Source organism: Oncorhynchus gorbuscha, linkage group LG08, assembly GCF_021184085.1.
Source record: "Oncorhynchus gorbuscha isolate QuinsamMale2020 ecotype Even-year linkage group LG08, OgorEven_v1.0, whole genome shotgun sequence".
NCBI classification, from domain to species: Eukaryota; Metazoa; Chordata; class Actinopteri; order Salmoniformes; family Salmonidae; genus Oncorhynchus; species Oncorhynchus gorbuscha.
In genome coordinates this window covers 53,762,496-53,788,520 of record NC_060180.1, presented here as the reverse complement: position 1 = coordinate 53,788,520, position 26,025 = coordinate 53,762,496, and the positions used below count along the sequence as shown (strand labels likewise).

General features: G+C 41.5%; 1 protein-coding gene across 4 annotated transcripts; it reads right to left on the bottom strand.

Annotated features, from left to right (window-relative positions):
* Positions 1-1,762: 1,762 nt before the first annotated feature.
* On the bottom strand, positions 1,763-23,845 carry LOC124041825 (junctophilin-1-like). 4 transcript variants are annotated; one of them, XR_006839991.1, is made up of 6 exons: positions 23,196-23,845; positions 13,963-14,725; positions 10,127-10,245; positions 5,439-6,227; positions 5,250-5,346; positions 1,763-5,068 (listed from the first exon to the last, which is right to left on the bottom strand). XR_006839991.1 is itself a non-coding variant. In XM_046359879.1 (6 exons), the coding sequence occupies exons 1-5, from the start codon at positions 23,572-23,574 to the stop codon at positions 5,266-5,268; spliced, it is 2,037 nt and encodes a 678-aa protein (XP_046215835.1). In that variant the 5' UTR covers positions 23,575-23,845; the 3' UTR covers positions 1,763-5,068; positions 5,250-5,265. The 4 variants fall into 4 exon arrangements, 2 of the variants coding, with proteins under 2 accessions (XP_046215835.1, XP_046215836.1); XR_006839992.1 differs by having other exon boundaries at positions 1,763-2,815; XM_046359879.1 differs by having other exon boundaries at positions 5,533-6,227.
* Between the last annotated feature and the right edge of the window lie 2,180 nt (positions 23,846-26,025).

Genomic DNA, 26,025 nt, shown 5'->3' with positions numbered 1-26,025 from the left:
GTCTATATATAAGTGGGCCTTGGCTGTGAGGAACTTGACAGTCTAGCTGGGTTTGAAGTGGCAGCAAACAGCCCGCAAGCAGCCGTTGGGTGGGTGCAATGTTGCGCTTCTGACGGGGAAGAGCAGGTGCCACTGGGCGGACGGGACGACCTCAGAGCGCTGACCCCCCCAATTTAGCTCTATTACACCTGTAATGCGTGTATTACAGGTGTAACGGCTGCCCTTTTGACCAGGGCATAGTAGATGCAACTTTTTCCGAGCGTGGAACACCTTCAACTAATGAATACATATGAAATGTGTGTGTTGATATTGATTTATTGACTTTTAATATGATTTGAAGGTATATATTAACTTGAAATATGAGTGTGTGTATTGGGATGATTGGGATTTGACACTGTCTCCCGTTCACATGCCAGCAATATACCTGTAACCAACACTGTTTATCCTTGTCTATTCTGACAAAAATATATCTGAAATTGCGCACGGGCTATACATTTACGACTATACATTACGAGATCTCAGTCGAGACCAAATATCTGATGAGCGCAGTACCATAGAGTAGATTCATTAAGAGATTGTTGGTTGGGAGTGCATTGGGGAGAAATATAACACCCGCATAGGATTTATTGTCTGAAACAGGTCTCCTTCCGACAACAAAGTGTAAGTGCAATACGCAATTCTGTTTTCTGGCATAAGTTCATTGATGCAATGCCAGAATCAGCTAGAATCCTACTTGTTTTTTTCTCTCCAGTTTCCATGTGTATTTTCACATTCTAAAGTGTTCCTTGTGGTTAGCGTATGCACAAAAGTATTTTTAATAATACTCCTGTTGTGATATCAGTATGGTCTACCAGTCCATGCTTATGCTTGGAGTAATGGCGTAATAACGGTTGAGAAATTTGGAGACATCATTTAAAAAAATTGAAAAATAGAATACTATTCTTAAGTGGGAAACGTTGTAGTGCTTCAAAAGCTTATGGACTCTCGGTAGGCGCTCTCCCCTAGAAGAACAGTATGAGTTGCCATGGCTGCAATATATTCATTATTTGGGGCCATTTCCTCTGAACCACTGTCCCGTACAGAGGTTGTCTGGAAACACAAATATAATGGGGAAAAAATCAGTTTGTCAGTCCTTCCATTCACTCATACACACTGCGATGTGAGCAGAGTACATACAGAACGAAATCCACAACCTCTTCTAGGGCTTTCAAATGTGACACTACCAGCAGCAGCTGTTGTACACTATTTTAGTCTCAGGATAACTGCAGAAATCCCTCAGACAAGGGCCAATTTTCACACTCAGGGAGGTTAGACTGCTCTTAATTTAAATAGTATGCTGCTCCTGCTATGGCAAATCAATTTAAGCAAAGAGGAATTCCCCCTTTCCTCTGACCACCAGTTTTAATAAGAAGTTTAATCATTTGAAGTATTACATCAGTATGCTTGAGTGAAAACTAGAGATAATTCAATGTGTTATGTCAGGGTGTTGGAGTGAGAACTATAAAACATACAATGTCAACAACTGACTGGAATATCATTGTCGTTTGAGTATTAACACCTTTAGATCTGTGGTCAAATCTGATGTGCCTCTTTTCAGATAACCTCCTTACCTTCACTGATCCGACTTCTGATAAAGGACAGAAAAAACCTGGCCCCCACTCACACAAGATCACACGCAAAATTGGACAGAGACAACTGTCCCAAAATCCATTAAAGTCATTGTTGTCAGAAGATCATAAATATCCAAACAAATTGCCCAATATAGCTTAATGTTGTTTATTTTGTATTCAGTTATATTCTTTGTAAGCCTGGCAGCAGTTCACAAATATTGAATTGATATTAAAATCACTAATTAAAAATATCTATCAAATTGTAAGTTACATTTTCCAAAAGTTTACAGGCCAGTTTTCCAAAATATAGTTTAGAACATTTTAGAAAAATACAATCATACATAAATAGACTGTTCCTTTGCCTTTAAACAGTAATAACAGCTCAGAATTTTGGCCAAAAAAATGTATGTAGCATCAGGTACAATTAGTAGAAAATAGCCTTATACATAGCTGTGTGCAAATACAGTTTAGACAAGAAAAATAAATTATTGATCATTCATTGTGGTTCTTTCAACTTTGAACTTTGCCTGTGCTCTTTAAAGGGCAACTCCACCCACTTTTCAAGCCCATTTTCATTATCTCCAGCACAATACCAGTGTCTACAGATGTGGAAACGGCACATTTCTATATTTAGTAGAAAAAATATGAAGTAAAAAGCTCCACCTGATGACATCAAAAGTTAAGACAGTTTAAAAACAGTGATTTTCAAACACTATGAGATTTGTGTTGACGTTGGGAGCAAGAAAATACCCTCCCTCTGGCTACAAACTCGTTACAAGTTTTTGAAAATCACAGTTTTTCTTACTTTTAGTCCTACCCTGTGATGTCATGGAGAGGCATTTTTTTAGGCATTTCCTCTTTTTAACCACGGATCATAGAAATGCACCGTTTTCATATATGTAGACAATGCCCACTGAGCACATAGTGGTTGAATCAACGTTGTTTCCATGTCATTTCAATGAAATTACATTGAACCTATGTGCTCAGACTTGACATCTGTGCCCAGTGGGTGGTATGGTGCAAGAGATCATGAATATGAGGGGGAATAAAGTGCCGGAATTGCCCTTTAACTCTGTGCTCTAAATGTTCTTTATTACTTTACACGCAGAAAAGTAGTAATAAACATATCTGGAGCCATTTCCCCTTCTGATGCTTTCTTCTTCCAATCTCACATTCTCTCTGTGGCAGTCTGTCTGACCAAACCTCTGTAAAACATCTCAATGTTACTGCCCTGAATTCCAACTGATGCATCCTTCATATCCTCCTCATACCATACTCTCTGCATTGTTGCAAATGGAAATGTTACCATAACCAGTGAAAATGCATCTCCTACACCTATCAAACAGTTTACCAAAATGTAGTTTTATAAATATAATACATTTAATTCTATTTTAACTGAGCAAACAGAACATATTTATTATTCAAAAAATAAAACCGAATAGGCATGCTTAGCTAACTAGTCACAACAAAAATAAAATATTATATTGATGACATTGAATACAGTAATTAGACTTTCACATATTTAAGACAATGACTCTCTCTCTACTGTCTTATCCATAGTAAACGGGAACGTCATGCTAATGTTACGACATTTAGCCAACCATTTACTCTACCTGAATGTATTCAACACACATAACAAGGTGTTATTGCGGAGTAGGTTTCGAGCATTGGGCTGCTTTCACAACCGTGCAAGTTAGTAAGTATGAGGTCCAGTGTTGGTAGGCTAGCTGTGGTGTTGGCTTGGCCAAATTAAAGACGCCAAACTATTAAGGAAACAATTTGACATGCATCAACCAACCAACCTGTGCACACAGTTTTTATTTATTTAAAATCTAACAATTCCTCAACATTATTCTACAAGATGCAACTGCATATTTTCTAATTAAAATCAAACCAAACAAATCACTTTATTCTTATGTATTATCTTCATGTGCCAATCTACTGTGTATGTTATATTCATGTGGCAATAAATCAATGTTGGACGCCATATTTCCTACAAAATAGGAAAAAAATAAGAAATTGGAAAGTCATATGCTTCCATTTGAAAATGAAGCATTATGCCTTTATTTAACAAAACACTTTAGACTAAAAAATGTTTGCACATTGATCCTTGATTGCACAAGAAAAACTGGCAAAATCTATCTGCAAGTGCAAACCACACCCAAAACTACAGTCCTTTGCCTTAAAATCAATCAAATTACAAGCAACCAATTTGGTGCAATATACTGTAGGGTCAGTATACATAAAGTACACTGTGTGAATGACTAGCCATGTTAACAAACTTTATCACTGGATAGATAGATAGATAGATAGATAGATAGATAGATAGATAGATAGATAGATAGATAGATAGATAGATAGATAGATAGATAAAAATGTGTTTTATTGAATCAGTCGGAAAATTATTCAATATCCCAAATTTAGCTCTAAATTACTAACATCTTCAAATAAAGTATACTTTTTTTTATCTCAGTGTTGGTTAACTATGTCATCTTATTTGTTTGTGTTATATGTAGCCAGCCTCCAGCCAATAGCTGATTAGTCAAAAACATCTGTGCCTGTATACTGCTAAGATACTTCAATTGCATATAAATTACTCTCAAATTTGACTATTTAGAAATATGTCCTCAAATGAACTGATTTGTGTAACATAGGCTTTATGGAAATTCCTTTGAATTTGAAGGATCTTCAAAAAGTTTGAGAAATGCAAGGACTAGACTTAAATAAATACTATCTTATCTTAATAATTTGTAATACCTAAGGATAAACGGACAAAGGGAAAACAATTATGAAAACCTAACAGTTACTAACTAATACATAAAACAGATGCAGTTGAAACAGCCCCATGCACAAGCATGTCCTAACATGAGAAGTTAGACAAGGCTTTAGCAGTGGGGAATGGAATAAGACTGGTGAGTGCCACTTCGAATCATGTATGATTTCTTATCGACCAAGTGAATAGTATAGTGAACACCGAGACGCACTCCCAAGGCAGCAAAGTCTGCCGAAACACATTCCTCTGGCAGCCTTGTGCACTGCATCTCCCCACTAAAACGTCAGATGGTAAAATAGTAAGGCAGCTGCTAGCTTCTGTCAACTAAAAGTGCATCTCTGAACATATCCCCCCTGCCCACCCCCCTCCACATCCCCCCTGTCAGGGCATATGAAGTGGCAACGCACTTGACTGGTAAACAGCTTGGATCAGCAGATTGTTTTTTTGTTGCTTTCCCAATGACTGCTTGCTTCAGCTTTCACAGAACCAAAGCGAGTCACAAATCATCGCCAGCGAAACTGGGCAGCGTCTGGGCCGAATGGTCCTGGTCTCATCTTTCTCCAATGTTTCACACTATTTACAGTCCTCCTTTGCCTGTGTCTGTGCTTGACCGGTGCCATTTTTAAAGGCCGTTGACGCAAATGCAGAGAGTTAGGGACCTATGCCACTAGTTTTGATGAGTTCACTGAAGGGTCAAAACAGTTAGAGGGTTAATAGTTATGTTGAATCACATTCAGGCTCATCTGTATCTTAATGTCATGTAAAACTTGCAATTTACACTCTAAAATGTAATGGGAAAAAACTACTGTATCACAATGCTCTACAGTTCATAACATCTGAATAAATGTTATTAAGCTGACTCTTACCTCAGTTCAGATTCCGTCAGGTTAAAAAATGGATAAAAATTATTGCTAGACCAATATTCAACAGCATTACAAGGGCAACCAGTATTGAGTTAGGACCCTGTGAAGTAGGAAAGACAAAGCTTCAGGAGAACATTTCAATAACAGCATTTGAAAGTTAGCTAGGCATTATCACAGAAAATATGAGACTACCTTTGATGTTTCATACGTTGTTCTGAAATGACACCTTTCTTTCTCTTTGCTTCAGTTTTCCCATTTTCATCATCATACAGTATGAGTTACTTACTGACTCTTCCTCTACGAAATCCGTGGTGATCTCCAAGCTGGCTTGTTTCCTAGTTTCCGCTAGGCTTTTTGGCTTATACGAATCTTGTTTCTTAAGTGTTAGCTCAGGTTTGCTTTCTTTGGCTGCTGACTTTGGCGCTCCAGGTTTTGGGGTGGGTGTCCTGTATTGCGTCATAGGTTTTGCGGGCTGTGGCATCTGGGCAAAGGTGGACGGGGTAACATGCTCCTCCTCTACTCCCTCAGGTTCATCTGGGGGGATCTTCACGTCTGCCTTCATGTAGTAGCCGTGGTACTCAGTGTCAGTGTGCAGCTGTCCATTGCCAGGGCTGACGGGGACCGACTCCGCCATCTTGAAAGTTTTCGGTTGGGGAGGCACTTCTTGTCTTACTTCCTGTTTCAACGATGTCTTAGAGACTGCCTTTGTGATGACCGGGGCCTGGCTCTCTGCTGAAGGGGTTTTATTCTCTTTCCCTGGCTTGGGGGTGAGCTTGCTGAAGAGGCTCTTCTTGGGCTCTGGGGCTGGCGCTGGTGGGGGTGTTGGTGGGGGAGAGGGCTGGGGAGTCGCAGTGGGAGAGTGGTCTGGGGTTGTGCCTTTACGGTAGAAATGAGGGCTGCTTGAGGAGGACTTCTCTTTCTTCTCCTCTTGGACAATAGGTTCAATAGGTTCATTGAACCTCTGCTTTATATAATCAGGGCCTAGAAAATGGAAGGACATTATTATCATACAGTCTTTAGCTATACTAAGTCCATGTAAACAGTGATCTAATATATCACAATGTTTGAATTAATGCCATGTGTTTATATCACAATCAACACAAATTTGTTTTTTTCCCCCTTCAATAAGCACTTAGTGCTAAATCCCAATTTCAGATACGGATATAAACATACACCTAAATATTATTTTGTGTTGTTTTTGGTAAATCGTAAATTCACATTTATTCACTATCAGTTATATCATGGTTAGGATGCCTTTTCTGCATCCATGATTTAACATATTTGTTCCTTAATAAGGATCTGACCCTTTTTTTCAATTTCCGCCTAGAATTACATACCCAAATCTAACTGCAGTAGCTTAGGACCTGAAGAAAGGATATGCATATTCTTGATACCATTTGAAAGGAAACACTTTGGAGTTTGTGGAAATGTGAAATTAATGTAGGAGAATATAACACATTAGATCTGGTAAAAGATAAGACAAAGAAAAAAACACGTTTTTTTGTGGGGGTTTTTTTGTACCATCATCTTTGAAATGCAAGAGAAAGGCCAGCCTAGGCGCAATTTAGATTTTGGCCACTAGATGACAGCAGTGTATGTGCAAAGTTTTATACAGATCCAATGAACCATTGCATATATGTTCAAAATGTTGTATCAAAACTGTCCAAATATGCCTAATTGGTTTATTAATACATTGTCAAGTTCATGATTGTGCACTCTCTTCAAACAATAGCATTGTATTCTTTCACTCTAATTCCTACTGTAAATTGGACAGTGCAGCTAGATTAACAACAATTTAATCTTTCTGCCCATATCAGATATGTCTATGTCCTGGGAATGTTTTTTGTTACTTACAACCTCATGCTAATCACATTAGCCTATGTTAGCTCAACCGTCCCACGGGGGGACACCGATCCTGCAGAGGTTAATGAAGTTTCAAAGCTGTCCCAGTTGGTTTATTATTAAAGGTTGGAAGGATTCTCGACATTCTCCTGACCACTGGTGAGGCCAACACTGTCACACAGCTGACACAAGTGGAGTTCGCAAGCCAACAAAGTTGATACCTTTCTGACGCAAGCAGTGTTATCAAATGGAATCATGGTTCATAATATTTATTATACTATTAATAGCATCAAAGTGCTATGATCCCTTACTAAATCTCTACATCCTCAGCAGTTGTTCGTGAAAAGCCAATCAAATCACAAAGATAAATCATTGTTAATAAGACATTTATATGGCATTAACAAACAGTAATAAGAAATTATTGAAATAAAAGAGAACAGCACACATGAAAAAATACTATAGTAGGAATGCTATAGTATTCACTGTAGTGTTTTTGCTGGCTTTACTGTAGTAGTCACTGTAGTGTTTACAGAATACAATAGTATAAATACTGTAGTAAAAAAAGTAGCAGTATATAATATACTAATTTCTGTAGTGTTTTTGCGGACTGTAATATACTGTAGTTTTTACTCTTCTGTTTTTGTGGACTGTAGTGTTTTCGTGTAGTGTTCTTGCGGACTGTAGTATACTTTAGTATTTACTGTAGTGTTTTGGGGGACATTACTGTATTTACTAAAGTGTTTTTGTTTGATCATCTTTGACATAGAAGTGGGGGGCTTTCTCCTTGAAGAAACCTACTGGAGAAATACTAAAGGGGCACATTTTGTAGGTAGGTAGGACTGGAGTCTGAAAGGAGATTTTTCTATAACCATAGGGAACACAACATGTGGTGTATATGTGGCATGTAAGTTTCTCACTTATGGGTGGCACAAATTGGGATATGGGGAAGGGGAAAGGGCAGCATATATGCAAAGGAAATACTGTACTATTTACTATAGTAAAAAAAACAGTGTAGTGATTTTGCTGATATTTCTTTAGTATTTACTGCAGTTTTTCTGACGGGGATAATACTGTAGTATTTACTATTGTATTCTACAGTATACTACAAAATTATATACTAAATATTACACATGATCGAGAGATACTACAGTGTGTAGTATAGTATTCAACAGTATAGTACAGTTTACTACAGAATTCAATAGTAAGTATTGTAGTATGCTATAGTAAACTGTGAGCTTGCAAGCTGGCTGGCTATGGAACACGATTATTAATAGTCGGTGATATACACTATCCTGGTGTCAGGTCAAGTGTATAAGGTTTAAAGAGCCTATATGGTCCAGACCTGAGCAAGACCATGTGGTAAAAAGAGGAATGCCCAGCGATGACATAAGATCAGAAACCTACATGCATACAGGAGTTAAACATGCATGAGACCGTAACACAAACACTACAGTCTCTGATCACACTGAAGAACCACCCTCTTACAAAACTAAGCAGGCTGACAAAAGCTGAATTTTTGGGGGGGTTTTTTTGTACAAGAATATGTTGTGCCGTACAATGTAGACATTCAGCCAGATCCAAAATTATTGGCACCCTTGATGAATATGAACATTTAGAAATTATATTATTTTATTTGACAATTGCTCAGAGAAATAGATTTTGTTTAACAAGTAATTTTAAAAAATCTTTAAAAGATAGGGGTCAAAATTATTGGCATCCCTGTTTTCAATACCCTCCCCTTGTGAGGATAGCTACACTGAGACTTTTTCTTAAATGTTTTATGAGATTGGAGAAGACATTGGAAGGGATCTTAGACCATTCTTCCATACAGAATCTTTCCAGATCCTTGATATCCTTCGTCTGTGCTTATGAACTGCCCTCTTCAATTCCAACCACAGGGTTTCAATGGGGTTCATGTCCCGAGACTGAGATGCAAAATGTTGATTTTGTGGTCAGTTAACAATTTTGATTTGTGCTTGGGGTTATTGTCTTGCTGGAAGTACCAATTGTGTCCAAGTTTCAGCCTCCTAGCAGAGGCAACCAGGTTTTTGGTTCAAATTTCCTGGTTCTTGGTGGAGTTCATGACCCCGTTGACCTTAACATGGGCCCCGAGACCAGAGGCAGCAAAATAGCCCAATAACATCAAGGATCTACCACCATATTTTACCGTAGGTATAAGGTACTTTACTGCATAGGCTTCTGTTTTTCAACACCAAACACACCACTGGTATGTGTGGCCAAAGAGCAATATTTTTATGTCATCTGAGCATTGCACCAGTTCCAAGTGCCATGCAGTTTAACTCCAGGCGGTGCTATGGTCAGATGACATAAAAATAGAGCTCTTTGGCCACACACACCAGTGGTGGATTTGGGGATATCAAGGCTCTGGAAAGATTCTGTATGGAGGAATGGTCTAAGATCCCTCCCAATGTGTTCTCCAATCTGATAAAACATTTTAGAGAAAGGCTCAGTGTTGGGGAGGGTGCTGGGAGTATTGAAAACAGAGGTGCCAATCATTGTTAACCCTATCTTTTGTAGATTTAAATAAATGACCTTAGAAACAAAATCTCTTCCTCTGAGTAATTTTATGAGTATAAAATCATATACTTTCCCTTTTTCTTATAGAGTACTTCAGTATTATTTTATTATTTATTTATTTTATACAGTCTTTAGTCTTTTTTGCTTAAGGGGGACAATAATTATGGACTTGACTGTACATCGATGCTGCAGAAACATGTTCACTGTAATATAAAATATTGTACTCATAAATATGTGACACTTGTTATCCCAAAAAACACTGACCTTGTATTTTTCTGAGGATGAAAAAGACCCCAAGGTAAATTATGCTAATTTATTCCTCCCTAAACAGATTTTCATTTACATTTGGAACATTTGCATATACATCTGCCCCAGACGGAAAATAAAGAAAAACACACAACCCAGACACAAAAGGCATTGGACAAAGGCGATTATAACAAGGGGCTGTGAGATAAATAGATGCTGGGGTCTGGTTGGGTAGGTTGGGTACTTTGGTTTACCTGGCTGATGGAAGTTGGGAGACAGTTCCCTGGCCACTGCCCTGGCGATGTCTGAATCCTGACTGGCTGACTGACCGGCTTGGTCAGCAGCATCACCTTTAGTCCTGGCGTGAGCCGTTCTGGATGAAGGCAAAGCAGAATTATAGCCGGTTAGACTTGGAAGGGTACATACCTGGGTTCAAATACAATTGGTTTACTTTTAAATACTTTTAGCATTTCTTTGAGCATGTTGATTGAGAGTCCAAGAGCGACAGAGTTTACACTTTTGGGACTGTTCCATTGTTTTTTATTTCTCCAGACAAGCCCAATAAGACACAGCTAAATTATACAAAATATATCTAATACCACTTGAAGCCAGGTCTGGGAGGGTGAAGCACTACATGGCTCTGGGCCTTCCAGATAGACACTGTCTTTAGTGTCTTATAGGGTTGAGACTGGAGAGCTCAGTGGTGCTACAGTGTTGCCAATAAATATTGTTGGAGCCAAAGGTTTTTCCAACATTAAATAATTTTAGAAGTAGAGAATTAAATAATAAAATAGTATGGTTATCGTGCAGTTTCATGCTCTTAGCAGTAAAATGCATGTTGCAAACATTAAATGGCTTGACATGCATATCCACTGTGTGATATTCAATAGAAGGCATTGTGTCATTCATCACAACCATCATTTTTGTCATTTCTGATTAAACTTTTTTTCAAGTTAGATATTTATGTTGCATTTACTTCCTTTCGCTCAAGTAAAATTGTTTTCAAAACAAACTATTTACATGCATTAACATACAGAATACCATGATATACTTCTTTATACTTATCAAGATGTACAGTATTTCAATGGTACAAGATTAATTCAATAGTGTTTCTTTATAAAAACAGTCCAATAAGAGGTAGTTGGTATTACAACTGTCTGTGCGAGTGTCATTCAGGGCCTCTGAATACAGAGGAGTACAGGAGGATTTACATGGTGTCTCTTGAAATGAATGTATCCTTTCAACAACTTTAAGAAAGTCTTAACTTTTCAAATGCAGGTGGATAAAAGGGAGTGTTTGAAACCGATTAAGCTGACAAGTACAAAACACCTGGTCCTTGTCTGCAATTGAATAAAACGTATGCTTTTTCAACCTTAATTTGAAGTGTGGACGTTCTCTTTTTTTTCAACGACTGACTCTGCAGTTGCATTTTAACAACTTTAGGGGGCACATGACTACAGAAGCTTACATTGTGCATTGAGGAAAGTCTTCATTATGTGCAATTGGCTTTGCCTCATGTAGACATCTGACAGTTTCGCAGTCAGTGAATCACTGTGAACCATGTGAACTCCATATGCATATAGTGCAGATGTGCTGTTGAATGAATCATGCCATTAATCTGTTATAGAGGAGTACAGGAGGATTTGACAAATATTTGATTGAGTCATCGTGCACTAACCCACCCATGGGCTCACATAGCTACAGTACTGTACAATGAGGAGTACAACAAGTTATACTTATATCATCATACGTTTTCATGTAGGCTTCCCGAAAGCTTTCAAACCTGGGGCCATAGGCTACACCAAATCACATGGCCCGGGGAGAAAAGAGAGCGAACGAGGGCACATTTGAAAAAGGCGTCTTGAACCAAGTTTAAGAAGCTTAAATGGGGGCTTGTTAGCAAGTCTAGGAGAGCTCGGAGGGAAGATGAGCAATAAACCACCTACCCAACACCTATTCCCAGCCAGATAGACTGACTGAGTAATTCACCAGATGATAGTGGATGGCGGGACAGAGAAGGGCTACAGTATCAGCTCAGCTGCTGCTGCTAGGCTGTATTCCTGTCAGGTGTTGATAAGCCAAGTCCTGCCTTGCCTTATTTAGTCAGAGCTCAGTGCTGACTGACACACTAGAGGCTGATGGCTTTACATGTGAGGAGAGCCGAGCAAGCACACACCGTCCGGTCTGGTCTAGGAACTGCTTGCTCTCCTTCGTTTCTCCCTCTTTCTCTCTCTCTCCCCCTCCCTCTCTCATTCGCTCCCCTGGGCTTCCACCCAGATGACGGGAAAAGTGACGCAAGCCGAACCCGGTCCGCACGTTCCAAAGCTCTTACCACACTTATCAACTCAGCCACACAACAGTCTTCAAAGGCAGAGGCCTTCATTTTAGACATTCTGCCGCTGCAGGGACATATTTCTATTTCATGACAGGAGGAGTTGCTGTGATGGTGAGCCTAGATATGAGAGCCCTCATTAAAATGTATACAGATGCCAGAAAATCAGGATAAAGAACATGCTAATGATGGTTTCTCATTCAAGAAGATTACAAGGAAAGGGGGATGGGTGGGCATGATATGGCAATGAAGTGACTATTTTGATACTGTAAACAGATAGGGGGTGGGTGTTTCACATGGTAGTATATCTCTGTGCATTGCATTCAAAGGACAATAGCCCAGTTTAATGAATATTATTGCTTAATGAAGTGTTGAAAGAAGTGAAAGGCTACTAACAATATGGTTGCAATTTTTTCTCTCTTGAGTCTTTATTTCTGATTCAACTTGAACTTTATTTGGAATAATTCCAAGTCCAACCCATGTCATAAGGACTTCATAGACCATGGCTTTGTACTTCATATTAGCTATCTCACATGTTCTAACATGAACCAGAGATATTACTTGGCTGGCTCAAGTTGATGTGGGTGTCTAAGAGAACTACCACTTCAAAAGTTCAACAGCTTTCTCCTTGCTATTCCATGCCCTGGCAAATTACTCATTGTCACCCCTTGCTTTTGAAAAGGCAGTAGGCACAGAATGTAGGCCTAAGACGAGGAGAACAATATTTTCTATGTAGTTTTCCAGCAAAGAGCTTGACTTCGTTCAACAAGTAGCTGTGTATGGTTTCGGTGTTCCACCTGATTGCAATCAAATGTATTTCAGACGAGCTAGATTTCCATGCTTATAATACACACTCAGTATTCTGGTCTGAGAGATCTTTTTTAAGACTGAGCTATCTCTGAGATTTATGTCTTGAATATGTTTAAACAAGAGCATGTGGCTCAATCGACTATGAACACTGATTAATAACCTAATTCTTTATAGAACTCTTGCAATTGTTGACAGTCTCTCACCTGCCAATATTCACAATTACATGTGTCACAGGGTCACACCCTCACAATGATGTGAACAATATGGTTGTACCATGATTTGTCTTGATTTGATCCTCACTATTTGGATCACTACAGTGTGTATCAAATTGTTCCATTGTGTCATTGAGCAACTGTCTGAATTTACAATGTACTGAAGTTCATCATCTGAACGTTAAGTCTGTACCATGTGTTACGTGTGCCACATGTATGTGCAAAACATGTTTTACTGTGTGTGTGTGTGTGTGTGTGTGTGTGTGTGTGTGTGTGTGTGTGTGTGTGTGTGTGTGTGTGTGTGTGTGTGTGTGTGTGTGTGTGTGTGTGTGTGTGTGTGTGTGTGTGTGTGTGTGTGTGTGTGTGTGTGTGTGTGTGTGTGTGTGTGTGTGTGTGAGAGAGAGAAAGTGAAAGATGGAGAGAGCGTTGGAGAAAGTTGGAGAGAGGTAGGATAAGGTGACACCAATAAAAACCTGACCCTAGTTGAGAACCCCAACCTGTCAGCCATTCAACCTAACCCAATCAGTAGACCTGAACTGGAAGCCCACGTAGCAGTAGGATCCATCACCACCAACACCACCACCACAACATGGCCTGCGTCCGAAATGGCACCCTATTCCGAAAATAGTGCACTACTTTTGAACAGGGCCCTTAAAGCTCTGGTCAAAAGTAGTCCACTGCATAGGAAATAGGGTGTCATTTCAGACACAAGCATGCACATTAAGAAAATGAATACCTTGAAGTGGCTATTTCTACTTTTGTTTTGGCAATAGCTGCTGCCCGTATGGCTCCTTCCACAGCCCGATCCACTTTCTGTTTAGTTTTGGTGTTTTTGAGAGGAATGAGCTGTTTCTTGATGCCTCGCGCCAACACATTGTTTTTATATTTCCCCTCTTCTTTGGTGCCATCTGGGAACAATGTGCATCCGTAGCCGTGGCGTTTATTGTTCATCCACTCTCCCTCATACTTCATCCCGTTGGTGCGCTCGCTGACACCAAAGCCGTTCCGCTTGTCGTTCTTCCACTCCCCCATGTAGGACTCAGTGGTGGTGGCATCTACATTGTCCTCCAGGGGCATGTACTCATCAACTCCATCTCCGAAGCTGATGGTGGAATTGGCATCACTGGAGCTGATTCGGCTGATGGAGCTGGCGGCATCGCTGCGGGCGGAGCTGCGTTTGCTTGATATGGACGACCTGGAGTCAGACTTTCTGAGGTTTCTGAGGCTGCCGAACAGGGACCCTCTTCGGAACAGGCCTTTTTTCTTCTCACCTTCGCCTTCGCTGTGGAAGTTGAGAACAAAGCCTCCTCTGGTGCCGGCAAGGTTGTCTGACAGGTCGAGGTTGGCATGGAGGACGGTGCCGTTGCTCTGTTCGCTGCGGAGCGAGGCCAGCGAGGTTCGAAGAGGTGAGCGAATAACCGTAGCCATCCCGTAAGGTACACTTTGCCGCACACCATATCCGTGTCGCATCCCTCCTGTCCACTGCCCCTGGTACGTACCTGTTAGGACAAGAAATTGCTCAAATTAATACAAAGGTTTTAAAAAATCCTGAACACACATTTTTGTCATGATGACAAAATAACCATTTGGGGTACAAAATTAGAATATTACAGTTGATTAGAATGTCTTTACACTAGCCCAATGTCAATTCAAGCAATTGAAGTGGAAACATCTTTAAAAGTACATAATATCCTTATTATATTGGAAACTTTTCATTGAATGGGTTGAAATCATATACAATACCTAATCTCAACCAGGTACTGTGATTCTGTTGTCAGTCAGACAGACCTGTATGTATTTCTAACCACATTCAAGATACCACGTCCATGACGAGATTCATATTTCAGTATTTGTTTATATCGTGATTTACTATCACTTCATCATTTGCTATTCATATACTCTTGGCATTATGCCAAACCAGGCAGTCTTTATGGCAGTAGACATAGTCGAAAAGCATAGGCTACCACTGGTACAGAATTCAAGTTAGAGGCCTTCTCTCATCATTGTAAAGACATGTGCTCCAATGTTTGTTTAGGTTTTGGAAAGTTGGCAAGGATCAGGGCCGGCCCTAGCCTTTTGGGGGCCCTAAGCATGATTTGTTTGGGAATTACGATTTTGCCATTTTAAAGCTAAATTCATGCAATTTTATCCATTTGACATGACTTCAACATTCAAAGTCTAGTTTTTATTTACATTTGTTGAGTTGTCAACTAATGTGAATTCAATGTGTAATCAACAACAAATGTCGCCATGTCATTGGATTTAGGGTAAAATTTAGGTGAAAATAATATGATATGCCCTTATGTTGATGACTTTTAGCAAATACAATCAGTTTCCCACGTTGTTTCAACGTCATCACATTGATTTTGGGGGGTTGAAATGATGTGGAAGTAACATTGGTTCAAACAGTTTTTGCCCAGTGGGTTATGGCATGTTAATATGATATCTGAGTGAGAATGACTAACAAAATCAAGGGGGACATATTTCATTTTTGTGGATGTGGGCCCCCTAGCGGCCGGAGGCCCAAAGCGACTGCTTATGTCGCTTATGCCTGAAGCCGGCCCTGGCAAGGATGAAGGCATTACTATGGAGTATCCTTATCTATGATTAGATAGGGCCTAGTGAGGTTACAACAAGTGCAGTGGTCCAAATCTGTTAGCCTACTTTTCAAAGATGAGCTCCCACCCAGTAACAACCTGTCCTGAAACAGGCTGTGGCATGAAGGAGGGCCTGGGAACTTTAGGCTATGGCCACTCATTCTACGGCCCAATCCCAAATGAACCACTAGACCCTATGCCCTATGCACTTGTGGAGATCTGATACACTTTGATTGGTATAAGAAATATAGTGAAACTTCCACCTAGCCTATCAGAGGAAAAGTTAGAGCTATTATGATATTGCTTACACCTTTCAAATCCTCTCAGATCTCCACACGTGCATAGGGCATTGAGGTTAATTTGGCTTTCCTTATGCTCCTGCACACAAGATCCATTGGAAAGCCTGCAGTTTGGCAAAAGTCATTAATTTCATACAACGAAAAGGTGGAAGTTAATTCTAAAAGAAAACAATCCTGCCACACTCTTAACAGTAATGTTGAACCCCACAGTAACACTGACTGACCTTACATCATCACAACTTCAGTTGACACTCCAACTGTGTTTTTGTCATTCAGATATTTGTTTGAAGGGGGAAGCGCAAAATGCCAAGAAACCACACATCACACGCCTTCCCACCATTTCAGCAGCTACAGGGGGTCTACAATTCTAAATACATACTGCATTCTGATGTGCACTCAAGGCGATATGCCACTGTCCATCATTATTGCTTCCAAAGAGAAGAATGTGCTATTTTAAAGAGGTAAGTAACTTGAGACATTGGGAAGTTTGTCAGTCAAGCCAAACATAACTCCATCTGTCTTACTATGTGAAATAAATCAGCCTAAATACAAATAAGTTACTGAACAAAATCAATCTTAACACTAGGAGGATAGATTAGGGCACTTTTGAAAGGCTTCATGTCAGTGACTAGTATTTATATTTTGTTGAGTGACACTGTCCCACTGATTCCTAAACTGACTGATCCTATTATGACAACTTTTTACCTACCTACCTGCCTGCCTTAACTTCTTGCTCCTGCCAAACGCTACGCCACGCCCACAAACGTTAGTTTTCTCCGCAATGAAGTACAGCATGTAGCGAAGGATAAAGCAGCTAAATAATTCAGTTGGAGTCGTCAGGCAAACCTTTCACTGCTTCAGATTGTCAGGTTCACAAACAGTGTTTTTTTTTGCTTCATACATTGAACCAATGAGTGATATGAGAGTACTAGATGACTCCAAGCACAAAAGAAAGCCCTCGAAGCCATGCTTGCTCAGGGGGAACTGGCTAATATCGTTTCCTCAGGTTTTGTTGGATCTGGCCATTTTTTTCCATTTTTTCTTTCACCTTTATTTAACCAGGTAGGCTAGTTGAGAACACCTTTATTTAACCAGGTAGGCTAGTTGAGAACACCTTTATTTAACCAGGTAGGCTAGTTGAGAACACCTTTATTTAACCAGGTAGGCTAGTTGAGAACACCTTTATTTAACCAGGTAGGCTAGTTGAGAACACCTTTATTTAACCAGGTAGGCTAGTTGAGAACACCTTTATTTAACCAGGTAGGCTAGTTGAGAACACCTTTATTTAACCAGGTAGGCTAGTTGAGTACACCTTTATTTAACCAGATAGGCTAGTTGAGAACACCTTTATTTAACCAGGTAGGCTAGTTGAGAACAAGTTCTCATTTGCAACTGCGACCTGGCCAAGATAAAGCATAGCAGTGTGAACAGACAACACAGAGTTACACATGGAGTAAACAATTAACAAGTCAATAACACAGTAGAAAAAAAGGGGAGTCTATATACAATGTGTGCAAAAGGCATGAGGAGGTAGGCGAATTATTACAATATTGCAGATTAACACTGGAGTGATAAATGATCAGATGATCATGTACAGGTAGAGATATTGGTGTGCAAAAGAGCAGAAAAGTAAATAAATAAAAACTGTGGGGATGAGGTAGGTGAAAATGGGTGGGCTATTCACCAATAGACTATGTACAGCTGCAGCGATCGGTTAGCTGCTCAGATAGCTGATGTTTGAAGTTGGTGAGGGAGATAAAAGTCTCCAACTTCAGCGATTTTTGCAGTTCGTTCCAGTCACAGGCAGCAGAGTACTGGAACGAAAGGCGGCCGAATGAGGTGTTGGCTTTAGGGATGATCAGTGAGATACACCTGCTGGAGCGCGTGCTACGGATGGGTGTTGCCATCGTGACCAGTGAACTGAGATAAGGCGGAGCTTTACCTAGCATGGCCTTGTAGATCACCCGGAGCCAGTGGGTCTGGCGACGAATATGTAGCGAGGGCCAGCCGACTAGAGCATACAAGTCGCAGTGGTGGGTAGTATAAGGTGCTTTAGTGACAAAACGGATGGCACTGTGATAGACTGCATCCAGTTTGCTGAGTAGAGTGTTGGAAGCAATTTTGTAGATGACATCGCCGAAGTCGAGGATCGGTAGGATAGTCAGTTTTACTAGGGTAAGCTTGGCAGCGTGAGTGAAGGAGGCTTTGTTGCGGAATAGAAAGCAGACTCTTGATTTGATTTTCGATTCGAGATGTTTGATATGAGTCTGGAAGGAGAGTTTGCAGTCTAGCCAGACACCTAGGTACTTATAGGTGTCCACATATTCAAGGTCGGAACCATCCAGGGTGGTGATGCTAGTCGGGCATGCGGGTGCAGGCAGCGATCGGTTGAAAAGCATGCATTTGGTTTTACTAGCGTTTAAGAGCAGTTGGAGGCCACGGAAGGAGTGTTGTATGGCATTGAAGCTCGTTTGGAGGTTAGATAGCACAGTGTCCAATGACGGGCCGAAAGTATATAGAATGGTGTCGTCTGCGTAGAGGTGGATCAGGGAATCGCCTGCAGCAAGAGCGACATCATTGATATATACAGAGAAAAGAGTCGGCCCGAGATTTGAACCCTGTGGCACTCCCATAGAGACTGCCAGAGGACCGGACAGCATGCCCTCCGATTTGACACACTGAACTCTGTCTGCGAAGTAATTGGTGAACCAGGCAAGGCAGTCATCCGAAAAACCGAGGCTACTAAGTCTGCCGATAAGAATATGGTGATTGACAGAGTCGAAAGCCTTGGCAAGGTCGATGAAGACAGCTGCACAGTACTGTCTTTTATCGATGGCGGTTATGATATCGTTTAGTACCTTGAGTGTGGCTGAGGTGCACCCGTGACCGGCTCGGAAACCAGATTGCATAGCGGAGAAGGTACGGTGGGATTCGAGATGGTCAGTGACCTGTTTGTTGACTTGGCTTTCGAAGACCTTAGATAGGCAGGGCAGAATGGATATAGGTCTGTAACAGTTTGGGTCCAGTTTGGGTCCCTTTGAAGAGGGGGATGACTGCGGCAGCTTTCCAATCCTTGGGGATCTCAGACGATATGAAAGAGAGGTTGAACAGGCTGGTAATAGGGGTTGCAACAATGGCGGCGGATAGTTTCAGAAATAGAGGGTCCAGATTGTCAAGCCCAGCTGATTTGTACGGGTCCAGGTTTTGCAGCTCTTTCAGAACATCTGCAATCTGGATTTGGGTAAAGGAGAACCTGGAGAGGCTTGGGCGAGGAGCTGCAGGGGGGGGGGCGGAGCTGTTGGCCGAGGTAGGAGTAGCCAGGCGGAAGGCATGGCCAGCCGTTGAGAAATGCTTGTTGAAGTTTTCAATGCTATTGCAGTCCGCCACAGGATGTTTTTGTGCTGGTCGAGGGCAGTCAGGTCTGGAGTGAACCAAGGGCTGTATCTGTTCTTAGTTCTGCATTTTTTGAACGGAGCATGCTTATCTAAAATGGTGAGGAAGTTACTCTTAAAGAATGACCAGGCATCCTCAACTGACGGGATAAGGTCAATGTCCTTCCAGGATACCCGGGCCAGGTCGATTAGAAAGGCCTGCTCACAGAAGTGTTTTAGGGAGCGTTTGACAGTGATGAGGGGTGGTCGTTTGACTGCGGCACCGTAGCGGATACAGGCAATGAGGCAGTGATCGCTGAGATCCTGGTTGAAGACAGCGGAGGTGTATTTGGAGGGCCAGTTGGTCAGGATGACGTCTATGAGGGTGCCCTTGCTTACAGAGTTAGGGTTGTACCTGGTGGGTTCCTTGATGATTTGTGTGAGATTGAGGGCATCTAGCTTAGATTGTAGGACTGCCGGGGTGTTAAGCATATCCCAGTTTAGGTCACCTAACAGAACAAACTCTGAAGCTAGATGGGGGGCAATCAATTCACAAATGGTGTCCAGGGCACAGCTGGGAGCTGAGGGGGGTCGGTAGCAGGCGGCAACAGTGAGAGACTTATTTCTGGAGAGAGTAATTTTCAGAATTAGTAGTTCGAACTGTTTGGTTATGGACCTGGAAAGTATGACATTACTTTGCAGGCTATCTCTGCAGTAGATTGCAACTCCTCCCCCTTTGGCAGTTCTATCTTGACGGAAGGTGTTATAGTTGGGTATGGAAATCTCTGAATTTTTGGTGGCCTTCCTGAGCCAGGATTCAGACACGGCAAGGACATCAGGGTTAGCAGAGTGTGCTAAAGCAGTGAGTAAAACAAACTTAGGGAGGAGGATTCTGATGTTGACATGCATGAAACCAAGGCTTTTCCGATCACAGAAGTCAACAAATGAGGGTGCCTGGGGACATGCAAGGCCTGGGTTTACCTCCACATCAACCGCGGAACAGAGAAGGAGTAGTATGAGGGTGCGGCTAAATGCTACCAAAACTGGTCGCCTAGAGCGTTGGGGACAGAGAATAAGAGGAGCAGGTTTCTGGGCATGGTAGAATATATTCAGGGCATAATGCGCAGACAGGGGTATGGTGGGGTGCGGGTACAGCGGAGGTAAGCCCAGGCACTGGGTGATGATGAGAGAGGTTGTATCTCTGGACATGCTGGTTGTAATGGGTGAGGTCACCGCATATGTGGGAGGTGGGACAAAGGAGGTATCAGGGGTATGAGGAGTGGGACTAGGGGCTCCATTGTGAACTAAAACAATGATAACTAACCTGAGCAACAGTATACAAGGCATATTGACATTTGAGAGAGACACAGCGAGGCATACAGTAATCACAGGTGTTGAATTTGGAAAGCTAGCTAAAACAGTAGGTGAGACAACAGCTAATCAGCTAGCACAACAACAGCAGGTAAAATGGCGTTGACTAGGCAACGGGGCCAACAGATAAAACAAACAAGCAGAATGGAGTACCGTGATTAATGGACAGTCCAGCGTGCATCAGCTATGTAGCCAAGTGATCAGTGTCCGGGGGCAGCGGTGGATGGGGCAGGGGAGCTGGACTGGCGAGTGTTATCCAGGTTAAAAAACTAACAATGACTAAATAGCTTGTAGCTAGTTAGCTAGTTAGCTTCTGGAGGTTCTTGAGTGTGTTCTAAAAATTTAAAATAATAGCAATTCCGTATCACATTGGGTGAGGCAGGTTTCCGGAAGGTATAAACATTTTTTTTTTTTAATCGGGAAGAGATAGAAAGTACATATGGGCCACTGAGTGTTTGGGACGCAGCGATGCAGACGGTTAGCAGGCCTGTGCTAACAAGCTAACCGTTAGCAGGCCGGGGTAAACAAGGTAGCAATTAGCGGACCTGGGCTAAACAAGCTAGCAGTTAGCAGGCCGAATTAGCAAGCAAGGAGATAGCGAGGGCTAGAGAGTTAGCCTTTGGGGGACGTCATGATGGGGTGAGTCTGTTTATTCCTCTTCATGCGGTGACGTCGATAGACCGGTCGTGGGTCCGGGTATTGTAGCCAAGGAGTATGCTACGGTGGCAGCACAGGGGCTCTGGCTGGGCTAGCTTCAAGCTATGTGGGTGGAAACGCTAGCCAGGAGTAATCAACCAGGGTTGCGGTTTAGCTCGATAGCTAGTTGTGAAGATCCAGCTGAAAAATGTTCAGTTTGCGGTGGGAATACGGGGATAAAAAAATAAATAGGTCTGTTATGCTCTGGTTAGCGTCGCGTTGTTCGAACTGGCGAGAGCTTTCCGAGCTAAAGGTTAGCTGATGACCGGTTAGCTGAAGACCGCTAGCATAGCTGGTGGTTAACTTCTGCAAATCTAATTATTATGTTGTTATTTGTGTATTATGCTACTGTATCTATTGACTATCACACTGCATGAAGTAAGATATTGTGGTGTGTTTAATTATCGACTAATGTCTATTGACTTTCCTACAATCCATTATTGCTTTCACCTGTAATCAATAAATAAAACTCTTATCAATCGATGCTATGAATCAGCAAAAAGTAGATTTTTCTCTCTGGAATAGATATAACCTACAAGTTACATGCAACTGTGTGTGTATGACTATGCTTGTGTGCCCTGGCACAGCCTCGTCTCAAAGACTAGACTTAACATAGTAAATGTAAATTCAGAACACAGTCAAATTACTATGATAATGTACATTTGGTATGGTTACTTAGTAGGGTGATTGGTTGTTTGGGGTGGATGGGTGGCTGTATAATGTGAACAAGTTCAAATCTCATCACGGACAATTTTTGATAATTAGCAACTTTTTAACTACTTACTACTTTTGAGTTACTTTGCAACTACTTAGCATATAGCTAATCCTTCCCCTAACCTTAACCCGTTCAGCTAATCGTACACTAACCCTATAACCTAAGTCCTAAACTTAACCTTAACCCTAACCCCTAGCCTAACTAGAGTTAGCCAGCTAGCTAACGTTAGCCACCGAGCTTGAATTCGTGACATATACATCTAGCAAATTTATAACATATAATGAATTTAGCAAATTCGTAACATATTATGTTTTGCAAATCAAAACATTTAATACAAATTGTCATTCGTAACATATCAACGAAATGGGGTGTCTCGGATTTTAAGTACAGAATATTATGAAATGCTCCGAGACCAGGTTGCCTGACATTACAACTTCATGACCACCTGCGCCTACAACACAATCTTTGAAAGCAACAACTCTAAAACGACTTTATATAGAAACTACTGTACGCTAAATTCCATACTGCAACAAATGAACAAAGATCAATAGTTGTCTATAGATCTGTCCTGGGTAAAAAGCACTTTGATTTTCAAGTGTGTCTGAGTGATATTTTTATTTTTAGCCATGACCTCTATGGGAGTATGCCTTCAACGTTAGGTTATGGGAGAGCTCAGCGCTGACTGAACAGTACAGTCCTATATCAATAGAGTTCAGTGGCGTGGCACTGGCTATAGTTCAGGCAGGCTTCTCTACTCTAATCTTTTGCAATTAATGGAAATAGTTAAACTCTTATACTACAACTGTACTATAAATATACAACGAAACACTTGTGGAAACATGTGCCCCCTGCTACACTGTAACAAGTGAGACTGCCTTACATGTAGCCTACTAACCACAAACTGTTACTGACACGCTTACCTCCATCACCATACGTTTCAACTCCATATCCATCTTGCAGACCGTTACTCCATGTCCCATCGTATCTAGCAGGCGTGTGGAGACTTTGCCGGACCCCGTATCGACCTTTAAATCCATGAGTCCATTCACCACGATAAATCCATTTTCCCTTCGATTCCACACCGAATCCGTGTCGTTTCCCCTGTGCCCAGTAACCCTGATACACGTTTCCACTGGGCCAGGTGTACACCCCCACTACCTCAAAACCATTGTTCCAGGACCCGGAGTATTCTCCTTGGCCCTTGGGCCCGGTACAGACGCCATGCCCATGGGCTTTTCCATCCTCCCAGCCACCGCAATATGTGCCACCATCGTCAAAATCGAACCGTCCGCCCGTCATTCAGATTATGAGGGGAGAAGAACGAGTCGTGGTAGCCCCCGGATATTGTGCTGTCCCTCGCTAATCCAGAGCGTATTTTAAACGAAAAGTAGCAACACTGAAGCGAGAGTCCGGTAGATAGTGTGGTGTGGTGTTGAGGTTGCAAGCAGAGATTAATTATTGTCACTGTGTGGATTTGTGGTGGTCGGCTAAAGCGGTACGTGGGAAGAAGAGTGCGAGCGCCACTACCGCTGCCAGAATCGCTCCTGGTTTATTTTATGATGATCTCTCCTCCCTCTCTCACAGCAGAGAGATAGAGAGAGAGAGAGAGAGAGAGAGATAGAGTGGTTGGGGGGAAGGGGGGGGGGGGGTAATGACATGAAAATGCCATGACATGATGTAATTCAAAAATATAAATGATATCTGTTCTTATATTGGTTTCAAAGTTAAATCGATTATAATTATAACCCTGCTTGATATGTCCGTATTGCTTATAGTATTGGTATCTGTAGGTAGGTAGGTTTTCTGTGTGTAAACTCTATCAGAATGTTAAACCCATAGAAATAGAATCACTCATTCTAGTTCTGTGGTTACTGGTTAGACTCATAATCATTCAGTTTGGGGTGTGGAATCCGTGTTCATTGACTATTAATAGATGACAATAGAATTATATTAATCTCAACAGTCAGATAATGATGTTGAACTGGCCAGTTGTGTTGGTGGCAAACATAAATTAAAAGCTAGGACTTTTATCAGCACAGAGATGAAACTCATGTACTGTTGTTATTTGTGTATTATGATTTCAAGAGAACAGGGACATCTACTGAGCACTGCTAATATCCTGCAGCATTATACATGGGTGTTGGACTAATGTTTCTGGGTCAGAAGAAGACATAGACTAAGTTATTATTTAAAAAAAATCTCAAATATACTATTAATAGCTTACAATACCCGCTAAAATTTTAGATGCACTATTGTAAAGTGACTGTTCCACTGGATGTCATAAGGTGAATGCACCAATTTGTAAGTCGCTCTGGATAAGAGCGTCTGCTAAATGACTTAAATGTAATGTAAATGTAAAATGTTTGAAGGAGATTGGAGCCTAGAAACTACAGGTCATGGCAACAGGCAGCCTCCAGATCCTACCACTGGGTGTCAGTGTGCACATCGTTCATCTGCATTGCAAACACAGTAGATTTTCAATAGAACATACAAATTGGACCATACGTATGCCACTGGGTAGAGATTAAAGGGACTTTTCTTACCAGCATCTCATTGACAGGTTAACCCTAACCTCAACCAAACCCTTATATTTCCCTTTGCAGGTCAACCATATAACCTTTTTCCCATGCCACAGTCTACAATATATACAGTTGAAGTCGGAAGTTTATATACACTTAGGTTGGAGTCATTAAAACTCGTTTTACAACCACTCCACAAAGTTTTTGGCAAGTCTATTAGGACATCTACTTTGTGCATGACACAAGTCATTTTTCCTACAATTGTTTACAGACAGATTACTTCACTTCTAATTCCCTGTACCACAATTCCAGTGGATCAGAAGTTTGCATACACTAAGTTGACTGTGCCTTTAAACAGCTTGGAGAATTCCAGAAAATGATGTCATGGCTTTAGAAGCTTCTGATAGTCTAATTTACATCATTTGAGTCAGTTGGATATGTACCTGTGGATGTATTTCAAGGCCTACCTTCAAACTGTCATGTTTTGTCTTATATTGTCTTGTCATTTTGCTTTTCCTTCTGTTCGTTTTCCCCCTGCTGGTCTTTTTAGGTTCGTTCCCCTTTTTTCTCTCCCTTCCTCTCTCTCTTCTCTCTATCGTTCCGTTCCTGCTCCCAGCTGTTCCTATTCCCCTAATCAATCATTTAGTCTTCCCACACCTGTTCCCTATCTTTTCCCCTGATTAGAGTCCCTATTTCTCCCCTTGTTTTCCGTTTCTGCCCTGTCGGATCCTTGTATATTGTTCACCGTGCTGTGTCTTTGTATCGCCCTGTCGTGTCGTGTTTCCCTCAGATGCTGCGTGGTGAGCAGGTGTCTGAGTCTGCTACGGTCAAGTGCCTTCCCGAGGCAACCTGCAGTTTATTATCGAGTCTCCAGTCAGTTCTCGTGATTACGAGTGGAATTGTTTTTTATGCTTTATTTACCGCTCCGATTTGTCTAGGAGTATTGCTATTTCCTTTAACTGGAATAAACTGGAATAAACGCTCGTAACACTGCCGTCGAGATCCAAGGAGCCATGCTCGGCAGACACGAGCAGGAATTGTCTGCTGCTCGTCATGCCATGGAGAACCTGGCCGCTCAGGTTTCCGACCTCTCTGGACAGTTCCAGAGTCTTCGTCTCGTGCCACCTGTTACTTCCTGGTCTGCCGAGCCTCCGGAACCTAGGGTTAATAACCCACCTTGCTACTCCGGGCAGCCCAAGGAGTGCCGCTCCTTTCTCACCCAGTGTGATAT